General features: G+C 40.5%; 1 protein-coding gene across 1 annotated transcript in view; it reads right to left on the bottom strand.

Annotated features, from left to right (window-relative positions):
• Positions 1 to 8349: 8349 nt before the first annotated feature.
• LOC137258834 (sodium-coupled monocarboxylate transporter 1-like) overlaps positions 8350 to 22425 on the bottom strand; it is a 43926-nt gene continuing 29850 nt past the window's right edge. The window contains exons 7-16 of the mRNA XM_067796528.1: positions 21901 to 22041; positions 21020 to 21149; positions 18882 to 18970; positions 17235 to 17359; positions 15849 to 16006; positions 14153 to 14358; positions 13231 to 13331; positions 10859 to 10932; positions 9941 to 10021; positions 8350 to 9283 (exon numbers count right to left, since the gene is read on the bottom strand). Of these exons, the coding sequence (XP_067652629.1) occupies positions 9155 to 9283; positions 9941 to 10021; positions 10859 to 10932; positions 13231 to 13331; positions 14153 to 14358; positions 15849 to 16006; positions 17235 to 17359; positions 18882 to 18970; positions 21020 to 21149; positions 21901 to 22041 (1234 nt within the window). The 3' untranslated portion in view covers positions 8350 to 9154. The remainder of the gene's footprint in view (positions 9284 to 9940; positions 10022 to 10858; positions 10933 to 13230; positions 13332 to 14152; positions 14359 to 15848; positions 16007 to 17234; positions 17360 to 18881; positions 18971 to 21019; positions 21150 to 21900; positions 22042 to 22425) is intronic.

Genomic DNA, 22425 nt, shown 5'->3' with positions numbered 1-22425 from the left:
GTAAAAGTGTTCAGTACAGATTGAGACGGTAAAGCTGACAGTCGATGTTTATTCAAAATATGTGTCTGTTAGGTCAACGTTGTACGGTTTATTTACGTAAGGGTTTGGTGAACACAATTTCTGTCAAATTTCCCAGTTCAAAATTCACCAAGCCTCCTGGGTGTAGTTTTTAGAGTGTTCGATCGCAGGTTTGATCCCCGGTCGCGCCATACCAAAGACGTTAAAATATGATACTTGTTGGTCCCTGTCTGGCGTTCGGCATTAATGTGTACAACAGCGAATGGTCAGCTCGACGTCAGTATAATGTGTCTGAGTGGGGTGTTCATGCAAGTGCGACATGTTACCTCAGTGAGATAGCAATGTAAAACTAACTTACGCCTAGGCTAGTACAAGCAGCCATATATACTCACTTATATGGATAGACGACTTCTTTCTTGCAATCTTGCGACGTTTCGGTGTAGATTCTAACACCATTATCAAGCAAAAGATGTAAATACATATACACACGCATGCACGTCGTCGTGTGAGTGAGATATTATAGTAAACACCATTTCACCTCACTGCCAGCACCACTAGAGTGGTGTGTGTGTGTGTGTGTGTGTGTGTGTGTGTGTGTGTGTGTGTGTGTGTGTGAGAGAGAGAGAGAGAGAGAGAGAGAGAGAAAATCAATAATAGCATCTATGTATGTGTGTATCGAGGTTAGTATTTATGCATATACTTATGTATGTTTCTAATTATGCATACATGTAAACAATGCTTACATACTCTTCAGCGTATTTTAGATATTGGGAACATTCTTTCCTAAGGTGTTATCTCGGCCTCTTGAGGCCTGACGTTTGTATTTAATATACTGTACTCTGCAGTCTTGCCATTTATAACACATGACACAATAATAAACTAGTATTTAATTTAATAATTAACACAGATTCACACAAAAGCAATTCCATTATAGCTCACACTTAGGAGACACATGTTGTCATCAATCGTTTCGTCCTCACTTGAAGTCACTAATTCCCATATAATGTTGCACCATTAACAGTAGATTCGACATATCTCGATAAAACCACGTTTTCGACGTGTAATAAAAAACAACAACAAATATATGAATTGATTATTGTGGTGATGATTAAATGGGCGTTTCCCGACACAATGCTTCACCGAAGGAGGGTTTGTTTGACTCACAGATATGACAACCTGAGAGGTTGAATTTGAAAATGAGTCAAAAGTAATGATAATTACATGCATGGATTTATCTTCCCAACCAACCGATTTATTGTAATGGGTTTGACTTAAAGATATGGCTCCCTGAAGGTTGCATAATTAAATTTCTATGACGATTTTAATTTGAAAATCTGTCAGAAGTGGTGATAATTACATACGTGGATTTATCGCCCAATCCGATCGATATATTTTTAATCTGTGTTATCAGATCGTTGTTTATGAGACACGAGGCTGTAGGCAAGTCGTGTCGCCTTGGGTTAATTGGGGTACTGACATTTATTGCCTGCATTATGGTAATGAGAGCTGGTCATCATCCTTTGACCCTGTGACTCATCTGACCTTCTTCACCGTAGAATATGTGCATGTAATTTCACACGTGAACATTCACTCCTCGAGTAATTACCTAATTAGCTGCCGTTGTGAAGTTACATGGAGTTCATTTGCATTCAACATATATTGTTGTACAGTAGAAAAGGAGGGGTAGGCAAAAACAAATTTGGAAAGTATTATGACTTAGAAATTACAGAGTGAGTGACTTTAATTCTATGTCGCTTTAAGCAAAATTGAAGCAATATAACGGTAGAGGACACCAGAAATGAACTTCACACTTTATACCCATGTTAGGATTCGAACCGAATCTACGGCGTGACGAGCGAATGCTGCCCCACCGCCACTACAAATCACAAACCTTTGGTGCACAAATAAACAGATGTCGTACCTTACGGAGTCGACTTAATCAATGCTGACGGTTAGTGACATAGGGTGTGTACTTTCTTTTGCACGTCAGTTCATGTTTTATGTTCTCCCGTATTTAGTATAAATGCGCAATATGTTGAAAATATGTCAAATGCCATGTTAGATAGGTATCTAGTTGTCTTCATAGACATGTGGTGTGTGGTCCTGTGTATAAAGTTCAGGTCACAAGTCTCTTGAAGTTAGGCATCGCTGGGTACAGATAGTTTTTGAATGGGTGTCTGGCAGCTTGACCCCTGGATTGTAGGACTAAAGCCCCTGTGGACAAAAGCCCCCCTAATACAAAAAAAACATGAGGACCAAAAGAGAACCCATGGACAAAACCCTCGACTATGTTTTAACTCTACGAATCCACTCTAGCGGGTCGTGACAATTTTAAGTGTGGTCTGTTGTCCAGGGGTTCCAGGGAGATTATTGCTTATAGTCCGTTTGGCTCAAACCCGGACCGATGAATTGCAGTCTAGCTCGAAAACTAATGAACATAACATACTCAATGTAACGTTGATCATAATCAGAACATCATACCAACTCAGAGTTTTTTGCAGAATATTTTTCCTTAAAATAAAAAAACCCTCTATCATTAAAATATTGACAGAGTTCACTATTCGTTACGAGGAAAGACGGCAGAGAAAGGGACAGTCAGGTGTGCAAGAAAGCATGGTGACAGCACAGCACAGGTTAATGAATAAATAACTTACTCGGCACTTGTGCACGTGCTTCTCGAATACCTGGCTGTGCCTTTCTCTGCACTCCTCCCTCGTAATAAACACTGGACGTGTTAAAATGTCTATGATAGTTCTATGATAGTTTGTTAAGCAACTTTTTTATTGTCAGGGCACAAATTCTGCAATAACCTTACAGAGTTCGTATGATGTTTTGATTACGACCAGCTTTTTAGTGAGTATGTTATGCTTATTCGTTTTCGAGTTACATTGCAATTCATCGGTCCGCTTTTGAGCCAAACGGACTATTCTGTCAACTCTAACTCTCCCACACCGAGGAGTACGTCCATTCAAGAGAACCATGTTATCAAGAGACTACAGGGCGCCAAGGTTGTTGAACCGATCGAAGAGATGTTAACATCTCCATTGAAGACTTTCTGATCGGTGTGGAACATAGCATCAGGTAGTGCTGAGAGGCAAATTAAGGCTCAGATTGTGATGTACCCAGCCTGTGCCTGTGCTCATAATATATGTCATGTCGGCTGAATAAAATATTCATTTGGAGCTTTGTGGTTTTTGTCCCACATGGTGGTTTTTATCCTACGTTTTTTGTCCTAGGGAGGTTTTGGCCAGTTTATTATTAGCCTTTCGTCCTAGGTAGCCTTTGTCCAATTTTTGCTCTTCTTTTTTTTGTCCGTACAACGACGTCGGAAAGACTTTAAGCATTCAGTCCTAACCCACAACGAAGCACCTGCGATACATGTGGTCGCACCTTAGGCAAGTGACCGTGTTCAAAATTGTCGCCATTCATCTAGGTGAAAATGGGCAAATTAACCTTCTAGCGCCCCACAAACAGCCAGGTCCGTATTACAAATGCACTTAGCGTTTTAGATAGTGTTTAATTGACGCCGTGATAGAAAACAGCCATGTCTCAACAACCATGCTATGTTAATCGGGGCACACTCGCTTCTGAGCATTGGGTCTGATGATATAGTACGTGTATTAGTTATCAGTTATTATATTCATATGCGCGGTGTAACAATGTTTTGGGTAGGCAGTAGCCGTGACATCGGCTATCACCTGCTTGCCCACAGGCCTACGCAGATCCTGTATGTTGAAGATCCGGGTTAGAATTGGTCTTCAGCAACCCATGCTTGTCAAGGAAGGCGACAATGGTGATTGGGTGGTCATTGTACCCCAGTTGTGTAGATTGATGCTCCGTGACTGAAGGTTCTGGTCCAGACTCGAGTATTGACTGACAACCTCGTGTAACGATACACGTGTTCTTACACCAACAGCGGCGATAGGGTAGCCTTGTGGTTAACGCGTTCACTCGTCTCTGAAAACCCGAATTCGATTCTCCACATGGGTACAATGTGTGAAGCCCGTGTCTGGTGTCCCCTATGGTGATATTGCTGGAATATTGCTAAAAACGGCACAAAACCATACTCAATCACTCTTACACCGATAAATAAACCAGGAATGGTTATCTTGTGAATATCTTTCTTCCGTATGTATACAGCTTTCCTCGGTCAAGTTCATGTTAACGTATATTTAATAAGTGCATGTTATGCTGGCGCGTCACCGAGGTAGAGCTGTCTGCAGCTCATCAGCTCACCTGGCAACTCATGTAAACGCCAGATATAAAACGTGAACACGTTTTCGTGGACATGTTTTCAAAATGTCACTTTGTTTTTCTGCACGTAGAGCGTGACTCACCACAGCCAGCTCCGTGAAAGAAATACATTACAATGATATTAAAAGGAGCTAACTGAGAATATGTTATAGTGAGATTGTGAAATCAGTCATTTCGTGTAATGATTAAATAAATAATAACTTAATCTACAAATAAATTAATCTACAAAAGTGGATCACAATTTCAACATTACCAATTGTCACTAAAAGTTAAAACTATTGTGGCAGCGACTGTGAAGCTTTGAAGCATTTACACGTGTTTGTTTGACACTTGCTGTGTCCAGAGCAGCCACACCCCACAAACCCCTGTCCACCACATATAGATGAAACGAAATTTCATGTAATTACTGAAGTATATTAATGTTTTCGTGATGTCAGTACAGACGCTTCAGGCACTAGTATTCAGTGCCTTGGTTAGGTGATATGAATGATTGCTGTGACAGCTAATACATGTTTACAATGCGGAAACATCTTGGGTGCAAATTTTGAAACAAACTGCGTGATCAAAATGATCAGAACTAAGCTAAATGGTGGTGTGTGAAGCTTTACACGTAATTTTGATGACACCCTCATGCCGTTTTCAGGTGCCTGATTCGGATTCCCACAAGTGCAACTGTAACATAGACAAGCACACACACGCACGCACACACGCTCGCGCACACTCGCACACGCACACAAACACACAATAAAATACTACATACAAAAATATAAAAAGGCCACTTACGCACAAATATGTTCGCTCAAACAAAGATACATACCGCATGCACGCCAACATACACTCACAAAACACCCACTGACGCAATGGTACTTACAAATATATGCATACACTTGCATTCGTGCACAGAAACACATGCACACAAACATGCACAGATATACACACGTGCGCTTACACATATGCGCAGCCGCAGCTACACGCACACGAAAACACACAGCGTGCAATATTTTGTTCTGAAATCTATATACATGTACATTGCAAGGAACTGTTGTGCACAAGAAATAACATTTGCGTATCGAAACCATAGATGCGGAGGTAAAATACTCTACATGGTCACATATTTACATGAAGATGGTTTATTCATCATTTAATCCTAACTAAACTAAACCGAATAAATGTATTTCATATTGTGTATGTGAATTTCACAGTTATTGTATTGTCTGAAGATTAAAACGTAATAATAACCATCAGTCTGGTTCTGGAAAATATCAGTGAATGGCACAACTGGACAACAGTTCTCATCGTCTGTGGTCGAAGGGAGATAACTCTCCATGTCCCTGTTATTGTGTGATGCAATGTGAAACTCGACATTGATATTTCAATACATACACGTATTTTTACACTAAAGTGTAATTTGAGTATTTGTGGAGTTTGACGGATTAGGGATTAATCTTTGTTTGACTACAACTCTGTAGAAAACTAACTTGACATTTCAGAATAATGTAATGAAACACATGATCTTAAAAATAACTGAATACTTTTTTTCCAAACTGTGTCCAAGTATGTAAGGTTCTTTAGTTCAAACATATTTTATTCAAAATGTGAAAGGGATTGAGGATAGGTTCGTACAACCAGTGGAACGCCGCTCCAAAGATATTTACAATAACATATTTCTGGACAATTAAGCAATTACAGGAAACAGACACAGAGGAAGACTGACAGTAGAAGGCAAATGTTATAATACAAGAGATCTATAGAAAGAAGACTACTGGAATCTTTTAGATTTAATTACATACTGATGTACATTTTTATGATCTTACCTGACTCATGGACGTCACTTTCTGATTGGCTTTTCATTCTTCTATTATTTTCAATGTACCCCGCTTACAAGCGAGTAACATTTCGATATACCCCGCTTGGAATGACGAACTAATTAGGCACTTCGTGGTAATATTTCTTTATTTCGAATAGCATTGAATCACGTATGATGTGCGGAAATTGCAGATATTTTGTGAATGCAGATCGATGGAAGGGGGATAACTCTAACTGTGCTTTCCTTTTCTGCAAAATCAAACGATGGTTAGAAAAAGATTTGCACACGTGCTTCAAACAATTTAAAATTAACATTGAGATGTTCGGTAAGATAGGTGTTTAGTTCAGTTCCTCATGGCCCATGGGTTGATGTACTCTTGAGGTTTATTTATGTTCCCCTCGCCCATCGAGGTACATCATCCCATGTCTCCCACAAGACCAGAGGACAGCTATACAATATAATTTCAATTTTACACTTTGTCAGATCTGCAAAGCCGTTGAAGAGAACAAATAGTTCAATCACATAATTACAGGCACATGCATCTTGAATAGCTTTAAACATGATATTTCTATGTTGATTGTAAGGTTCTTTAACATGTTTTTTAAAACATTGATTACTTGGTAATAAGGGGCGGTGGGGTGGCTTCGTGGTTATAACAATCGCCGATGTCCCGAGTTCGATTCCCATTGCAAAGTGTGAAGTTCCCCGCCGTGAACTTACTGGAATATTGCTAAAAGTGGCGTAAAGCCACACTGGCTGACTCAACTGTTATTTTTAAAAACATGTTCTATTTAACGTCGTGACTTTGACGGCGATAGTGTAAACACACTCTAAAGAAAACGAAAAAACAGATAAGTAGTTTTATGTCTATTACAACTTATTTTTATACCTGTATGTACAAATACATACATACATCCCGACAGGGGAATCGAACCCGGGTCTCCGGCGTGATGGGTGAATGGTTTACCTACAGAGCTACCCAACAGTCCCGCAAACCAGGGCGTAGATTTCCGAAGTTTTCTTAGAGCCAAGATAGTCGTGAGTTAATGTTTGTCAACACATTCTGCAGTTTACGCTAAGTAGCTAATGCTACATATATATATGCATATGTATATGTGTGTGTGTGTGTGTGTGTATGTGTGTGTGTCTGTGTATTCCATGGTTTCATTCACCTGATGAAGAAGTAAGAACGTGACTCTTGACAATAAGGAAGTTGTCATCCATAAAAGCCCACGTCTTGTATGTGTATCACTTCTAAATTCGTTGGTTTCACATTAATTTCAGACTCGCTGTGCGCATGCGTAGAACGTGTACAATGTCTACTGGTTAAGTTCCGCTTTGGTCGTACGTTCACCGATAGTGTAAACACACTCTAGAGAAAAAGAAAAATCAAACCAAATACATAGTTTTATGTCTTACTTATTTTTATACCTGTATGTACAAAAGACCTTGAGTAGTGAAATAAATAGCTTGATTTATGTCAATAAGTTCTTGTATAAATACATCTCACCATCACCGTTCTTCCCGCACATCCCCTTCTCACTACTATCAAAACACACATTTCTCATGCAGCTGCAACACAAATAGGACATCAATACCTGAAAAACATATGTAAATCGATATATTTAGTCAGCTATGAACAGTTATCACCCGTAAATAATTATTATTTAATCATTTTTTTTTAGTGTATTTACGCTATCGGTAAGCATACGACCAAACCGGAACTTGACCAGTAACTATTTTTACTCCCTCTGCGCATGCGCACAGCGAGTCTGAAATTAATGTGAAACCAACGAATGCCCCTCAAAGACTCTAGTTCAAGCTCCGTGAACCTACTCATTACGCATGCGATTAAAGCGCAGCGCAACATAGCTATTGAAACCATATTTTTCCCCGTCGGTGGGGGAACCGTTTGAACTCCGATATTGCGGGCTTTTTTTTCGTCGCGTTTTTTTCAACTTTATAGCTTGAATTGACATTTTGGATGATTTGTTTCGGTAAGTGCATACCGGAATGTATCAGAATCTACAAAGCTCTGTTTTACGTTGCATGTGATCTATAAAACTAAACGCCTTCACTTACTCACTCAAACAGAATACTGAGGACACAAACATTGGGGACAGGGGACCGGGTACTAGGCTTTCAGCGCTGGAGTAGGACATATTTGCACTTCCGGTTCTAATTCCACTGTGACGTAAATTAACACAAACAGCTATGTGCCTTAGCTATTATAATCACATAACAATCAACATAAGAACACAACACTTGTATGACGTTTCATAGCCTGTTGAAAGAGTATTTCACCCCAATCAGCGATGAGAATGTATTTGACCCGTGTGCAAAGATCCTGTAATATCATTATAATAAAACACAACACCAGGTTAAGACACTGAACGTTTTAGGATGCAACATCACTATCGTAATATGTAACACCACTATGCGAGGACACAGTTTTTTCATACTAAGATGCAACGTCACAATACCATAATACAACAGCACTATGCTAATGCGCTTTACTTTCATGCTAGGATACATCACTACTCGAGGATGCAACATTAATTTGCTAAGACGCAACACCACTATGCTATGACACTAATCTTGCATACTAAGATGCATCTCCACTCTATGAGGAGTAGAGTTGAGCGAAGACGCTGTAATTTCATACTAAGATGCAGTTCCAATTTACCAGGATGCAACATCACTATGCTAAGATGCTACTTTTCTGTGCTAGTCTAATATCTGTCAGCTACCGTCGTTAATGAGAGCGCTTGGAATCAGGTTCAATAGCCAAAACACACACATAAGCATTACAAAGTCATATCTGAATGTATTGTTCTCTGAAACCATCAATTTATGAATTTATGGATCGCGGCGACGAAGGAGTAAGAACATACCCCGAAATGTCATGTCCATCACAGTAAAAAATAGTTGACATCCACAATTGTTAGCTTTTATGTGTATCAACTTCATAGTTCACAGCGCAATTAGATAGCTGTCTTGACCGCGAGACCTACAGAATGAAGGTACCGCTGGACAATCTCTCAGTAATGTTGAATTCCTTCTGCATGGACGGTTCTATACAGAGGACGACTTGCTATCGTCGTTCAGGAGGTGTTCAGTTTTGTCCGCATTCACGACACTCTTCTTTTCCCGACGCAAACATATAGTAGGCTCCTTTTCATGTATACTGTGATCGTCGTTTGACTGTTATCAAAAGGAACGAGTTTAACTTCATTGTAAAGACACACTACAGTAAGTTCTTGCTGACAAGATAAAAAAATCAAAGGGTTTTTTACCTGAATAGGAGGGAGTGGGTAAGTTTATTTTTACGCAGCACGCAGCAATATTCCAGCTATATGACGCCAATCTCCATATAATCGAGTGACCCCGACAATCCAGTGATCAACAGCATGAGCATCGACCCGCGTAGTTGTGAACCGATGACATGTATCAACAACCATGTCAGCTGGACAGACAACACTATTCCATTTGTCGCCACTTAGGCAAGCATAGTCGCCCTTTGTGGGTTGCTGAAAATCTATTCTATCTCGGATTATCACTGGTCACCTGATTAGGAGGACAAGAAAGTAAGATATAGGGTGGTCAAACACATCTGATGAAGAGGGCATAGTCAGAAGTGTGTTTATAAAATAATTAGCCTAGCCTAGAAAAGGCTAACACTGGCTGTACAGTTGAATCTGTAATCGTTGAAACGGATGAAGCTTTTATTTTTCCTTTATGGGCCGTACCTTTACCCCTTTATGGGGAACCCTTAAACACATTTCAAAGCTGCTTTAATCATTTATTTCTTTAACCACTGGCCAAATGTATTTCGTAAAAGTCTGTTCACAATGTCCTTACCAAATATGGTAGAGCATAAGATGGGGGAGTAGCTTCTACAAGACTCGTGTTTCCTGGTGCTAGAGAATATCCAGCGAGACACTGAAACAGAGAACATGAATAATATGTTGAAAGAGCGAGCCACATCTAGGAAACAGAAATTGTTGGTTTATCTAGGAGTTGCTTTCCAATATCAATGCCAAAAAATAACAATGACAATAAAAATGAATGGTGGATTGGTCAATAAACGCACACCGTTACTTGTTTGGGTTTTTAAAATCTAATTCAAATAACACAACCTTTTCTGTACGACAGGATGTTATATATTTTGTACTCTATTTCATAATTCGCATATATATGTCTTATTACAATGAAGTCAAAATTGGATAGAACAATACAAATGTTTCAAAAAAAAAGAAAAGAAAAAGAAAAAAACGACTGTGATATTTCCATCGAATAATCGTTCTTTATATCCCCTTTAACCCGTGAAGATTCGGGTTAGCCTTGATCTTCTGTAACCCATGCCCGTCCTAAGCGACGATTAAAGGGATCATGTAATCCGGCTCGCTGACTTGGTTCACAGATGTCATCGTATCCCGTTTGCGTAGAAAGATGTTCATTTTGTTGATCACTGGATTGTTTGGTCCAGACTGGATTATTTACAGACCGCCGCCATATAGCTGTAAATATTTGGAACGGTCCTGTCTCGGTACGTCAATAGTGTATCGAGATATCCGCAGTTCGAGAAAGGTCTACTTTTCATATTGATCATGGTCTCTATGAGACAGTACAGTACGCAGTCAATGAAGTTTGAGTTGACGTTGTGCCATTGTACCTACAATTTAGGAATACAGCAAACTCCGGTTATAACGATTACTTTTGTAACGAAATGACTGTTGCCATAACCATAATGTACTGTATTATTACGGGGAAAGTTACCTGTTTATACAACCAGAACCCATTCCGTATATGCAAATATAATTCTGGATCCACAGGCTTCCCTTTGTTGCAACCTAAAAGAATATAAACATGTCAAGAGTGAGTGAGTTTAGTATTCCAATATTCCATCAATATGGCGGAGGGGAACATCAAAGATGGGCTTCAATTATTGTATCCATGTGGGGAATCGAACCTGGGTCTTCGGTGTGACGAGTGAACGCTCTAACCACTAGGCCACCCCATTATATGTCAGTAGGTATGCAAGATACTTCACACTATGGATGAACATAAGTCACGAATAACTAGACTATACTTGCGTGAGTGAGTTGTGTTTTACGCCGCGTTTAGCAATATTCCAGCAATATAACTGTGGGGAACACCAGAAATGTGCTTCACACACGGTACCCATTTGGAGAATCGAACCCGGCCTTCGGCGTAACGAGCGAACGCTTTAATCACTAGTCTATCCCACCGCTTCGGGCTTAATTTGAACAAGTTCATTTACAAGAATCCCAAAGTGCAAGACTTCAACGCCACAATCTTTTGTCAAAGTAAATTAAGAACAGAAATATATACTCAACAGACAAATAAAGCATACATATAAACATTGATGTGAAACGTGTTTCAGCGTTTAGGGATACTCTAGAAATACCAGCGGCACAAAATGTCATTCCCTTGCAGTATTTGCTGTTTGGCCCAATGGTCACGAAACCAGGTCATAGCGAAAGTTCATACCTTCATTTAAACTTACAAAGGCGAAATTACAATAAAAACGAGTGCAAGAGACAACAAGTAAATCCAAAAAGGCGTGCTCTGTTGAAGGGACAACGGAAAACCGGTGGTGATTGTTTTTGTTTTGGAATGTCCCAGTAAAAATGCTGAGGATATAATGCCAGGGTAGAAGACCAATCCCCACTAAGTAGTACACGGTTGATCTTTGATAAACAGAGCAAATGGACAATGAGAAACAGAGCAAATGGATGCCACACAAAACTGACACTTTGTAAAGCTCAAACCCTGCCCTTGCGATCGTTAAAAAATTAAACGTCTGCACAACGTCATGAGGCCATTGGGATGGTCCGTGGGTGAATGTCTCAACGATAAGTGGCTGCACATTTCCACTGCCACCGGAACACCATTTCTGCACTGGTGAGACGCTACCAGAACGCAAATGACGTCATCGATCGGCCACGTTCTGGACGTCCACGTGTAACAACGTCAAGACACAGGACAGATGGATTAGGGTGACCCATCTTCGCAACAGGTTATGTACGCAGGACTGCGGTGATGACTGCCCGGACCATCCCAGGACTTCGCCGTATTCACCTCAACAAAGTTCGACGTTTACGTCATCACGGGATTAGGCCACGACGTCCCCCCATACGACCTCTGCGGACACAACGTCATCGACACGTTCGCTGAATGTGCTGCCCAAATTCGGGTCTGCAGGCCCTTGTTTAGGTGGAGAGACGCTGTTTTTACAGATTATCCAGGTTTAACATGTCCCATAGTGATGGACGTCAACGTGCCTAAAAACGTGCGGGAGAACGTTATGCACAGGCCCGTGTCATGGAGAGGAATCGCTTTGGTGCTTCCGTGATGATTTGGGATGGAATAACAGCACGCCAAAGAACTCGTTTGGTGATTGTTCAGGGCAACTTAACTGGTGTGGGCTACAGGAATCAGACTCTTCGACCTGTGGCAATTCCTTTCCCGCAACGTCATGGTCCTGGGTTAACATTCCAACAGGACATGTCCGCCCTCATACGGCAAGTGTTGTTATGGATTTCTTGCAAAACCACAAAGTTGACTTACTGCCTTGGCCTGCAAATTCATCGGATCTCTCCCCGATTGAGCATGCTTGGGACGAGATGGATCGACGTCTACGCCGCCCTCCTCATCCACCAGATAACGTCCTTGACCTTGCAACAGAACTTGGGAGAATCTGGCGTGACATCCCAAAAGCCTTCCTTGTATGTTTGCTAGGCTCTATGCGTCGTCGATGCACTGCTGTTCTCAATGTCGATGGTGGACATACCCGTTATTGAGCTTGTGACATGGTCGTTTGACCCCTGCCCCGCTTGTGGACTCATGACGTCACTGTGATTGACTTTTCAATCGAAATTTTCCCGATTAAAGTTTATATGTACCTTTGACAGTGTTATCGTACTTATCAATCGGGATAATATTTCGACATTGCACAGTTTCTTTATGTGGCGAGTATAAATATGGCAGCATCTTCAAAATGGTGGTTTAAAGAACCGTACTAAATATCGTTTAAAGTGTTACGCCCCACAGTGCCGTGTTTCAGCAATGATACTACTATTGACACCACAAGTTGTCCTACAACTATGTCGTTAAAATGATCTTACCTGTAAGAATAGACACAAAGATTCCCATCAAGATTGCCACAGTGACAGACACTGTGCTGTAGTGAAGATATGACAGACTGTATATCTTGTCTAATATGTCACTGGAACGATGAAAAATAATACATAAGCGTGACCCCAATATCAGAGAATAGTCCATACTGTCATTCTAGAGTTTATTTCACTAAATTTGTCATACATAATTAGTCATACAGACTAAGAAACAAATATACACACTGCAATCCAAGTAAATATGACGTGTCGTGATGACTGCAATTTAAGCGAGAAAATGGAAAAAAAGCTCTTAATATATGTTATTTATGAACATTTCTTTTTTGTTTTTTGGAAAATGTGTTATGTAGGAAATTAAACGTTACTAAAACACCGGTCACGTGTATCCGTCACTACACTGAAATACCCATCACTTGTATCCGTTAGAAAACAACCTTATCCATCACGTGTATCACTACATCAATATATCCATCACGTGTATCCGTTAGTGCACCAATATATAAATCACTTGTATCCGTCACTACACTAACCTTTCCATCACTTGTAATCGTCACTACACTAAAATACCCGTCGCTTGTATCCGTCACTAGGCTAAAGTACCCGTCACTTGTATCCGTCACTACACTAATATACCTGTCACTTGTATCTGTCACTACACTAACCTTCCCATCACTTGTATCCGTTACTACACCAATATACCCGTCACTTGTATATGTCACTACGCTAAAATACCCATCACTCGTATCACTCGCTAGTAAACAAACATATGCGTCACTTATTTCCGTCAGTATATAAACATATCGGTAGTTGTATCTGTCAGTAAACAAACACACCCGCCAGTTGTCTTCACAGTATACACACAAACATACCAGTTAGTTACATGCTTATACAGCCAGCAACACGTGTAACTCACACATTAGCTGTAGTGGCCGGAACGTCGGTAGTATTTAACGCAGAGGCCAGACTGGAGAAAACAGCTGAAGCGGTAACATTACCGCTGTCAATGGTGCAGCCCTCTGTGACCAGATTCAAGGCACCTCTCTTGGCTGGGTGCAGGGCAGCGCCGACCCCTAACCACAGGGACACTATGAGGCTGCTCGTCAACCCAGCACCAGCGCCCTGAAAGCATGTGGGTAAGAATCTCAGCGAAATGCGAGTGAGCGAGCGTGGTTTTTACGCAGCGATTAGATATATTCTAGCAATATCACGGCGGGGAAACTAGAAAAGGGTTTCACACATTGTACCTAAGTGGGGAATCAAACCCGGGTCTTCGGCGTGACGAGCGAGCGCTGTAACTACTAAGCTACCCTACCGTCTCTAAGCAAAGTGGACACGATGTTGTTTGAACAGCTAAGCCCGATAGGTTAGTGAGGGAGTGGGGATTGGTCAGCTGAAAAGGGCACACAACTCTCTACAGACTAAGTACATCAGTGGTAAAACGGCGTGACGGCTCAGTGTCCTAGATTGAGTGAATGGGTTTAGTTTTACGCAAAACGCAGCTATATGGCGGCGGTATGTAAATAATCGAGTCCGACAACCGGACCCAACAATCCAGTGATCAACAGCATGAGCATCGATCTGCGCATTTTGGAGCCGATGACATGTGTCAACCAAGTCAGCGAGCATCATCCGATCCCATTAGTTGCCTTTTCTTTTTCGACAAGCACAGTCGCCTTTTGTGGCAAGCATGGGTTGCTGAAGACCTATTCAATCAAAGATCTTTTTGGTTCTCAAGGTCCTGGAAAGAAAATGAGGATTCAATAAAATCTTGACAGCTGGACTTGTTAGAGTTTTCCAGTTACCCGAAATTCGAGTTATGCGGAGTTAAACTAATATTAGTTTGGTGATTCTAGACATGGTTCCAAAAGAATGAGTATGGTTTAAAGGTGAGTGAGTTTTACGCCTCACTCAGCTGTATTCAAGCTATATGATGGTTCAAGAGAATGAAGTATTAACAAGGTTTACAGGGCAACGGTCCAGCTGTATGGCGGCGGTCAGAAACCCAGTGGTCGACATCCTGAGCATAGCCCTCAGCAATTTGGAAACAAGAATGGCTACGCCGAATTCTAATTCCTTGTTTCATATGAATTTACCTGCAAACTTTGAAAAAAATCGTATTTCTATACTTTATGTCGACGATTAGGCAACATGTTAATATTTAACAGGTCACAGACTGACACTGGTTGAAGAGGTCGTACAATGATTTACAATTCGTGTGGCTCTGTGGTTACATCTGCTTTGTTGTGTTTGCGCTTATTAAGTGCACTTTGGTAAAGTACAATTTGATTCATATGATATAACTTTTCTAGCAGCTGAGCCTCGTCTTGAGACTTCCAGATTTATGTTTGTCACAGCAAGTTGTGTGAGATAGCATGCTGCACGACGTGCTTGCAAGGAATAGAAGGATCGTACAGTTGCAGTATCAAAGTGATTAGATTGCCAAATGATACTAATTAACATATTTATATATCCAGCTGAATGAGTTGGTCTCAGAATTCTGGACTGGTTATTGGACTTATTTGCGCAATAGGACGGAACCCATTCAGCATGAAACGAGACGGTTGTGTAGTAAATGTTTTAACTTGACTGGTGATTTATCACAGACTTACCCAAGAGTTTACAAATGGGAAGAACATCCCGTTACAAAACAGCCCAAGTAACGGGCCTCCCAGCATTCCGAACACACTGAGACCAATCTGTAGCACGGTCTTCCCCACAACACCCGCGACGTACGCCAAGCCCACCGTCAGCATCCCGTAGAATATTGCTGCAGTTAAAAAAAAGGCTGATGATATTTGCTAAGTTTCTGTGAATATCATCAAAAATGATAACTGCTAATGTCAGTCTAAATGTAGTACGTAAATTTATTAATAACTAATAATTTGAAATAATTACTTGAACTGCAATGTAAGTAAAATGTGCTATTAATTGTCCACCTTTACGTGATCAAACAAAACTATGTAAATTATCAGTTTTGCTGTTAATGATGATATCAGAATGATAACTGCTAATGTCAGTCTAAATTTATTAGGTGAATTTATTAATAACTATTCATTTCAAACAATTACTTGAACTACAATGTAAGTAAAATGTGCTATTAATTGTCCAACTTTACGTGATCTAACAAAACTATGTCACATTTCAGTTTTTGCTGTTAATGATGATGTCAAGTGGCTTTTGAAAAATAATTGTGCACGCTAACTATTAAAGATAACGTGATCTAATAAACTTTACATGTTTTAAATATTTATTGAATGTATTAACTTATACATAACTTTAACCTGAAATGAGTTTGTGAACTTATATATTCATTAAAAGTAATTGTCATTGATTACTTGAACTAGTTAATAAGTGACACCGTGATCCAACAACGCTAATAGTAATTTTCAACTTTAACACGAAGTAATTAATAACTCCTAATGTTAATTATCAGCGACTATGCCTTTTTATAACCCATATTTTATTTTATTTGTTTGAGCATTAGAGGAACTTCTCAACCTATTAATACATCTCGACCCGTGAGGGTCCTGGGTAGAATAGGCCTTTAGCAACCCATGCTTGCCATAAAAGGCAACTATGCTTGTCGTAAGAGGCGACTAACGGGATCGGGTGGTCAGGCTCGCTGACTTGGTTGACATACGTCATCGGTTCACAATTGTGCAGATCGATGCTCATGTTGTCGATCACTGGATTGTCTGGCCCGACTTGATTATTTACACACCGCCGCCACATAGCTGGAATATTGCTTCGTTTTGCGTAAAACTAAAATCACTCACTCACTAATGCTGCCACTATAAACATAACTGAAGTAAAGAGAAAATACTCGAAGCAGACACGAGAAAATATTTGAAACTCTAACTTTTTGACAGAAATTTGATAAGAGAATGTGCTCATTATGTGGGGTGGGATCCATAAATGCAGAAATTACGAACTGAGTTTATGAACATAACCCTTCCGAAATTGTAGTTTTCAAAATCATCTGGACTGTGACTCACAGCACGCCATGGAGAGTATGGAGAGTGTTCTTGAAGACGGCTTGTTCCCGAATAACGCAAGGAATGGTGTCACGTAGTCACAGATCGACACAGCGGCAAGGGAGTTCACTCCAGATGAGACGGTACTGAAAACAGATACGTGAAAATACCAACCGCAACAGACAAAGGCTTGACTTGCCAGATTCCAACGGCCTCGACCTGGTCTGGGGTGGAACCTGGTTGTACGCACAATTGCAGATTCCATTCTGACAAAAATTACTGAAACTATGTATTCAGACCAATTTAAGTGGCTAACGTTAGTCTGGGATGTCTCAGCTTTTTGTGAGCGGGCAACAAAAGAAAAATAGTTTCAAGCCAAAGGTGAAAGATATGCAACAAAGACGTGGTTTCCGAAACGTTTTCTCTTTACTTGAAAGCACAGAGACCTCTCAGCTCTCGCTCATGATTCAAGGTAGATCTTCTGGTTCATCGCTAACTTCATTTGTTCAAGGTCTAAGGCCTGTATCTACAATGCGACGATATTTAAGATGCATGCGTGTGTGTGTGTGTGTGTGTGTGTGTGTGTGTGTGCGCGCGCGTGTGTGTGTGTGTCTGTGAGTGTGTGTGTGAGAGAGTGTGTGTTTTTGCGTGCGTTTGTATGTAATATTACACATGATATCATAATAACATTAAGCATACAAAGTGATGTAATCGTATTCTAGAATTGGTGAAACTTTATCAGATGCAGAAGTTATGTGTGCAGTTCGAGCTGCTTCTTGTTGAAACCAGAGGTCTGTATGGTTGTGCTCGGAATAACAATTATTTTTGCATAAATAATCTTGGACTAGTTAAAACATTTCACTAATTGAGCATTTCCTGAAATTCAGGTCAATGTCAATACCATCTTGTATCTCACTGTAAAACAAATGTCACCCGTCGAGCATTTCCTCAAATCCTCTTAAAAATCTAATTATACCATACTGATGTTCTTTTTTCTCAGTTTAATACAAATTTCACTAAGCTCACTAAAAAGTATTTTGTTGAAACAAATTATGGCTCATCTGAACAAAATGTTATCAAAGCACTAACCCCAATCAGCCAACCCCACCCAATCAGCCACACTCTCACTGGCTATGTGAGAGACCAGTTTTGACAGAATCTGGCTAAACGAGAGGACACCCTTCAGGTTTATTCCTGGTATAGTCACTGTACTGCTTTGATTTGGAGATTATATGCATGTTATCCGACATAATGATCTTAAACGGGCAGTTGGACTTAAAATCTCACTTCTTATAATGAAGCATACAACTTACTGGATGACAAGGACGGGCTGCTAACCGGGATCTAAATGGTACGCTATACATGGACTGTTAACTTGATAATCGCAACGGCACAAGCCTAACACTGTCACAGATATGAGAATGATATTACAAAGTGTTTGCTATGTAACTATCTATTACTGAATGTGCGAGTTTAGTTTTACACCGCTTTTGTAATATTCGGCGAGGGTCACCAGAAATGGGCCTTATGTATGTGGAGAATCGAACTTATACCTTTGCAACAGTATACGTAGGATTGCTATAAGAGGTTATGTTTAAGTTGAAGAAACAACTATACTACCAAACATCGATGCTTCGTGTTTGGCGTTTGCGTTTATTATTTGCATACCTGAGTGAAGCGCTGAATATACAGGAGACAAATAGTCCAGGTAGGCCGGGAATACTGCCGAGGGTATCCATCATGTACAACGGTACAATCTGGCAATATAGAAAAGGTATCCATCACATGTAACAGTACAATCTGGCAATATAGAGAATGTATCCGTCATCACATAAAGGTACAGTGTGCCGATACAGAGAAGGTATCACATGTAGTGTTTGTCAAAATACAGCATTGAAATATTGCTGTACAATCTGTCAATAAAGAGAAGGTATCCATCATATGTAGCGGTACAATCTGTCAGTATAATGAGTGTATCCATCATATATTGCGGTACAGTCTGTCAATATAGAGAGTGTATCCATCATCTATAGTGGTACAATCTGCCAATATAGAGAGTGTATCCATCATATATATCAATACATTCTATCAATATAGAAAGTGTATCCATCATATATATAGGTACAATCTGTCAAGATAGAGCATGTATCCACCATATATAGCGGTGCAATCTGTCAATATAGAGAGTGTATAGATAGTGGTATAAAATTGCTTTTTTGGTTGACGTTTTCTCATTATAATGACGTACTGTGTAACATCAATTTCAGAACTATTTTTAACGCTCGTAAGTCGGACCGTATTACAGCCGTAGTCAACGGAATCTGTATGTCCCCCTCACGTGATATCGATTTTCCTCAGGTTTCACATGAACAAAGCTGAGTCAAGCCATGGAATCGTTGCTGCACGTCACACCGTAATTTGTTATTTCTGAGAAGATGATATCATCATCAATGTATAAATTATCATTTGTGTGACCACACTCTCCTCATATCCGGGCACATTTACAACCCTTTTAGCAATATTCCACAAATATAACGGCGGGGGACACCAGAAATGGGCTTCAACCACGATAACCATATGAGCAATTGAACCCGGGCCTTCGGCGTGACAAGCGAACACTTTAACAACAAGGCTACCCCACAATCCCTCTGACATTTAAACATAGATAAGCCCGTTATTGTCCCTTTATGGAACTCACGGTGTATGGCTGAAGTGAGTGAGTATGTTTTTACGCCGTTTTAAATGTCTCAGCAACATCTCGACAGAAATGGGCTTCCACACTGCACTCATATAGAGAATAGAACCCAGGACGAGCGAACGTTTAAACCTCCAGGCTACCCCACCCATTAATGAAAGAGGAAAGCTCTGACGTGAGCCTTCAATCGTGATGTTTACCACTGTGAACTTCTCCAGTATTAATAAGGTGTTGATAAACCTAGAAACATAATCACAACGAATCTGGGTTTTGTAAATCGCCCGCAGCGTCAGGGCAACCTGTGCCAACATATGCATGATACGAATATGATCATCTCATTGATTTTGACTTGGTTGGTTTGTTGACAGAGTAGTGCATTTGTCACTCACCCGTTGAAGACATCACTTTTGAAGTAATCTCCAGTGTGATTACGCGTCGTGTAATGACATAGCGTGCTGCCGGAACTATTTTCTTTCGGTCACGTGACTGAGTATACGCGTGACCCGAGTATATGTCCTCGTTGAATTCTCAGGAAAGACGTTTCAATTGTTCTTTGAGTGTAAGAAAATTTTCATTAAAAATAATATGTTGATTGAAGCCATTTGGCGTCTTTTCCATACACCAGTGTTCGTTCTTTTAAAAATTAAATATAGTATTGTTAAAAAGCTTAAATGAAATGTATTCATATGTATGATCCCTGTTGTAACGGTGTAATGCACTCTTTCTGTAAGCTGAATTGTGATGAGATAGTATATTTTGCTAATGTTGGGTGAGTAATAGATAAAGGCCTAAACAATGTTTAGCGAGTTAGATAACATTACTACTCAGGAGTTATATAATTTGGTATAATACAGGGTATCAATAGCATTCAGATGAAGTATCATTTGTACGCAGATGTACCCTCCTTCCTGGTTGATGTGTGGGTGGGGCGGAAGGGGTAGTTTAGTAGTTAAAGCGTCCAAGGCCATGGATACAATGTACATGGGTAGTATAATTAATGGGAGTTTTGGTACTTGGGTACAATGTAGGAAGCCGCTTTCTGGTGTCCCCCGCCGAGATATTGCGTGAATATTGTTCAAAGCGGCGTAAAACCCAACTCACTCACTCATACCTGATCGAGTTTGGCGATTCGTCCACTGAGGAACGGGTCGCAGTCGTGGTACCGAGCGTATATTGCAAGACCGACAGCGCAGATCAACAGCATATTCAATATGGCGACAGGCAAGGCCAACCAGAGGACACTGGAAAATATGTAAAACAAATAAGTAAATATTGTTTTATCCAGTGGTTGGATGGTTGGTTGGTGTTTAACACCCCACTCCCGAATTCCATCTATATGGAGGTGGTCTGTAAATAATCGATCTCATTTCACCCGGCAGTAAAATAGGTACCCGTGAGGATTTGCTACCAATATGAGTGTGTAGATCATTGCGCCTAACAGCCAGCATGTGAGTGCCACATATGCGAACTTATTACTACTAGTACCATTACTATTCGAGTCGCTGCCATACAATTCAGTGATTGACATCATGAACATTGATCAAATGGGATGCGATGACCTGAGTGAACCAGTCAGCGAACAGAAAAAAACCCGTCCAGTTAGTCGCCCACTACCACACTTTGCTAAAGCCAATTTAAACCCAGTACACCACGGATTCGTGGACCCTAGCAGTAACGAATGAAATACGATGTCAGCTCTTGCGACAGATTCTCCATTATGTCCATGTCGAGCTTTGCGCACCTATTCAATGCCTGTCATGTAAGAGAAAGAATTATGGTGATGTGAATACAGATCAACAACGGCATCAAATAACATAATAGACAGAGTACCGACTCATCTTTTTCTCATAAACATCCTACCTGTCGAGAACGGAGCTAGGTTATCGTAACCTTGTTTAATTTACTATACTCCTGGGTCGCATCGACATGTTTTACCGCCTAACTCCTCCACACACACACACACACACCCTCGCTACTGTCTACTGTGCTCACAGCTGGGCTCCTCGGAGTGACTTCACGTTGGCATATCGCTGTAGTGTGGCCTGGTTGGACGCGAACACTGTGAGAAAAGTGAAAAATCCGCCGACGTTCAGAGTCCAGAAGCTAGTCCTCACAAAGGGATCTGGGTTGAAGCTGACAAATTATAATAGTAATGATACACTAAATTTGTAACACATAATAATAATTACAATTGAAAGTGATATTGTTGATGGGGAGAATGAGGATTGATGAGAGGGCGGCGATGATGATGATACTAGAGGTGGTGGTGGTGGTGATGATAATGATGATGATGATGATGATGATGATGATGACGACGACGACGACGACGATGATGATGATGATGATGAGTGCTCTGTTTCGGGAGTTCTCATTCTTGTATGCCACAAACACTATAACAAAATATCAGCACTATATCAAGGACTCTCGCTTGCTTGAAAAACCGCCGATTAGAATTCAGTTTTTGATGCTTGATATTTTAGTTGGGCACATTCAAGCTGTTTCAATGTCTGTGGAAAC

Source organism: Haliotis asinina, chromosome 12 (assembly GCF_037392515.1).
Source record: "Haliotis asinina isolate JCU_RB_2024 chromosome 12, JCU_Hal_asi_v2, whole genome shotgun sequence".
Taxonomy (NCBI): Eukaryota; Metazoa; Mollusca; class Gastropoda; order Lepetellida; family Haliotidae; genus Haliotis; species Haliotis asinina.
This window is presented reverse-complemented; position numbering and strand designations above follow the sequence as displayed.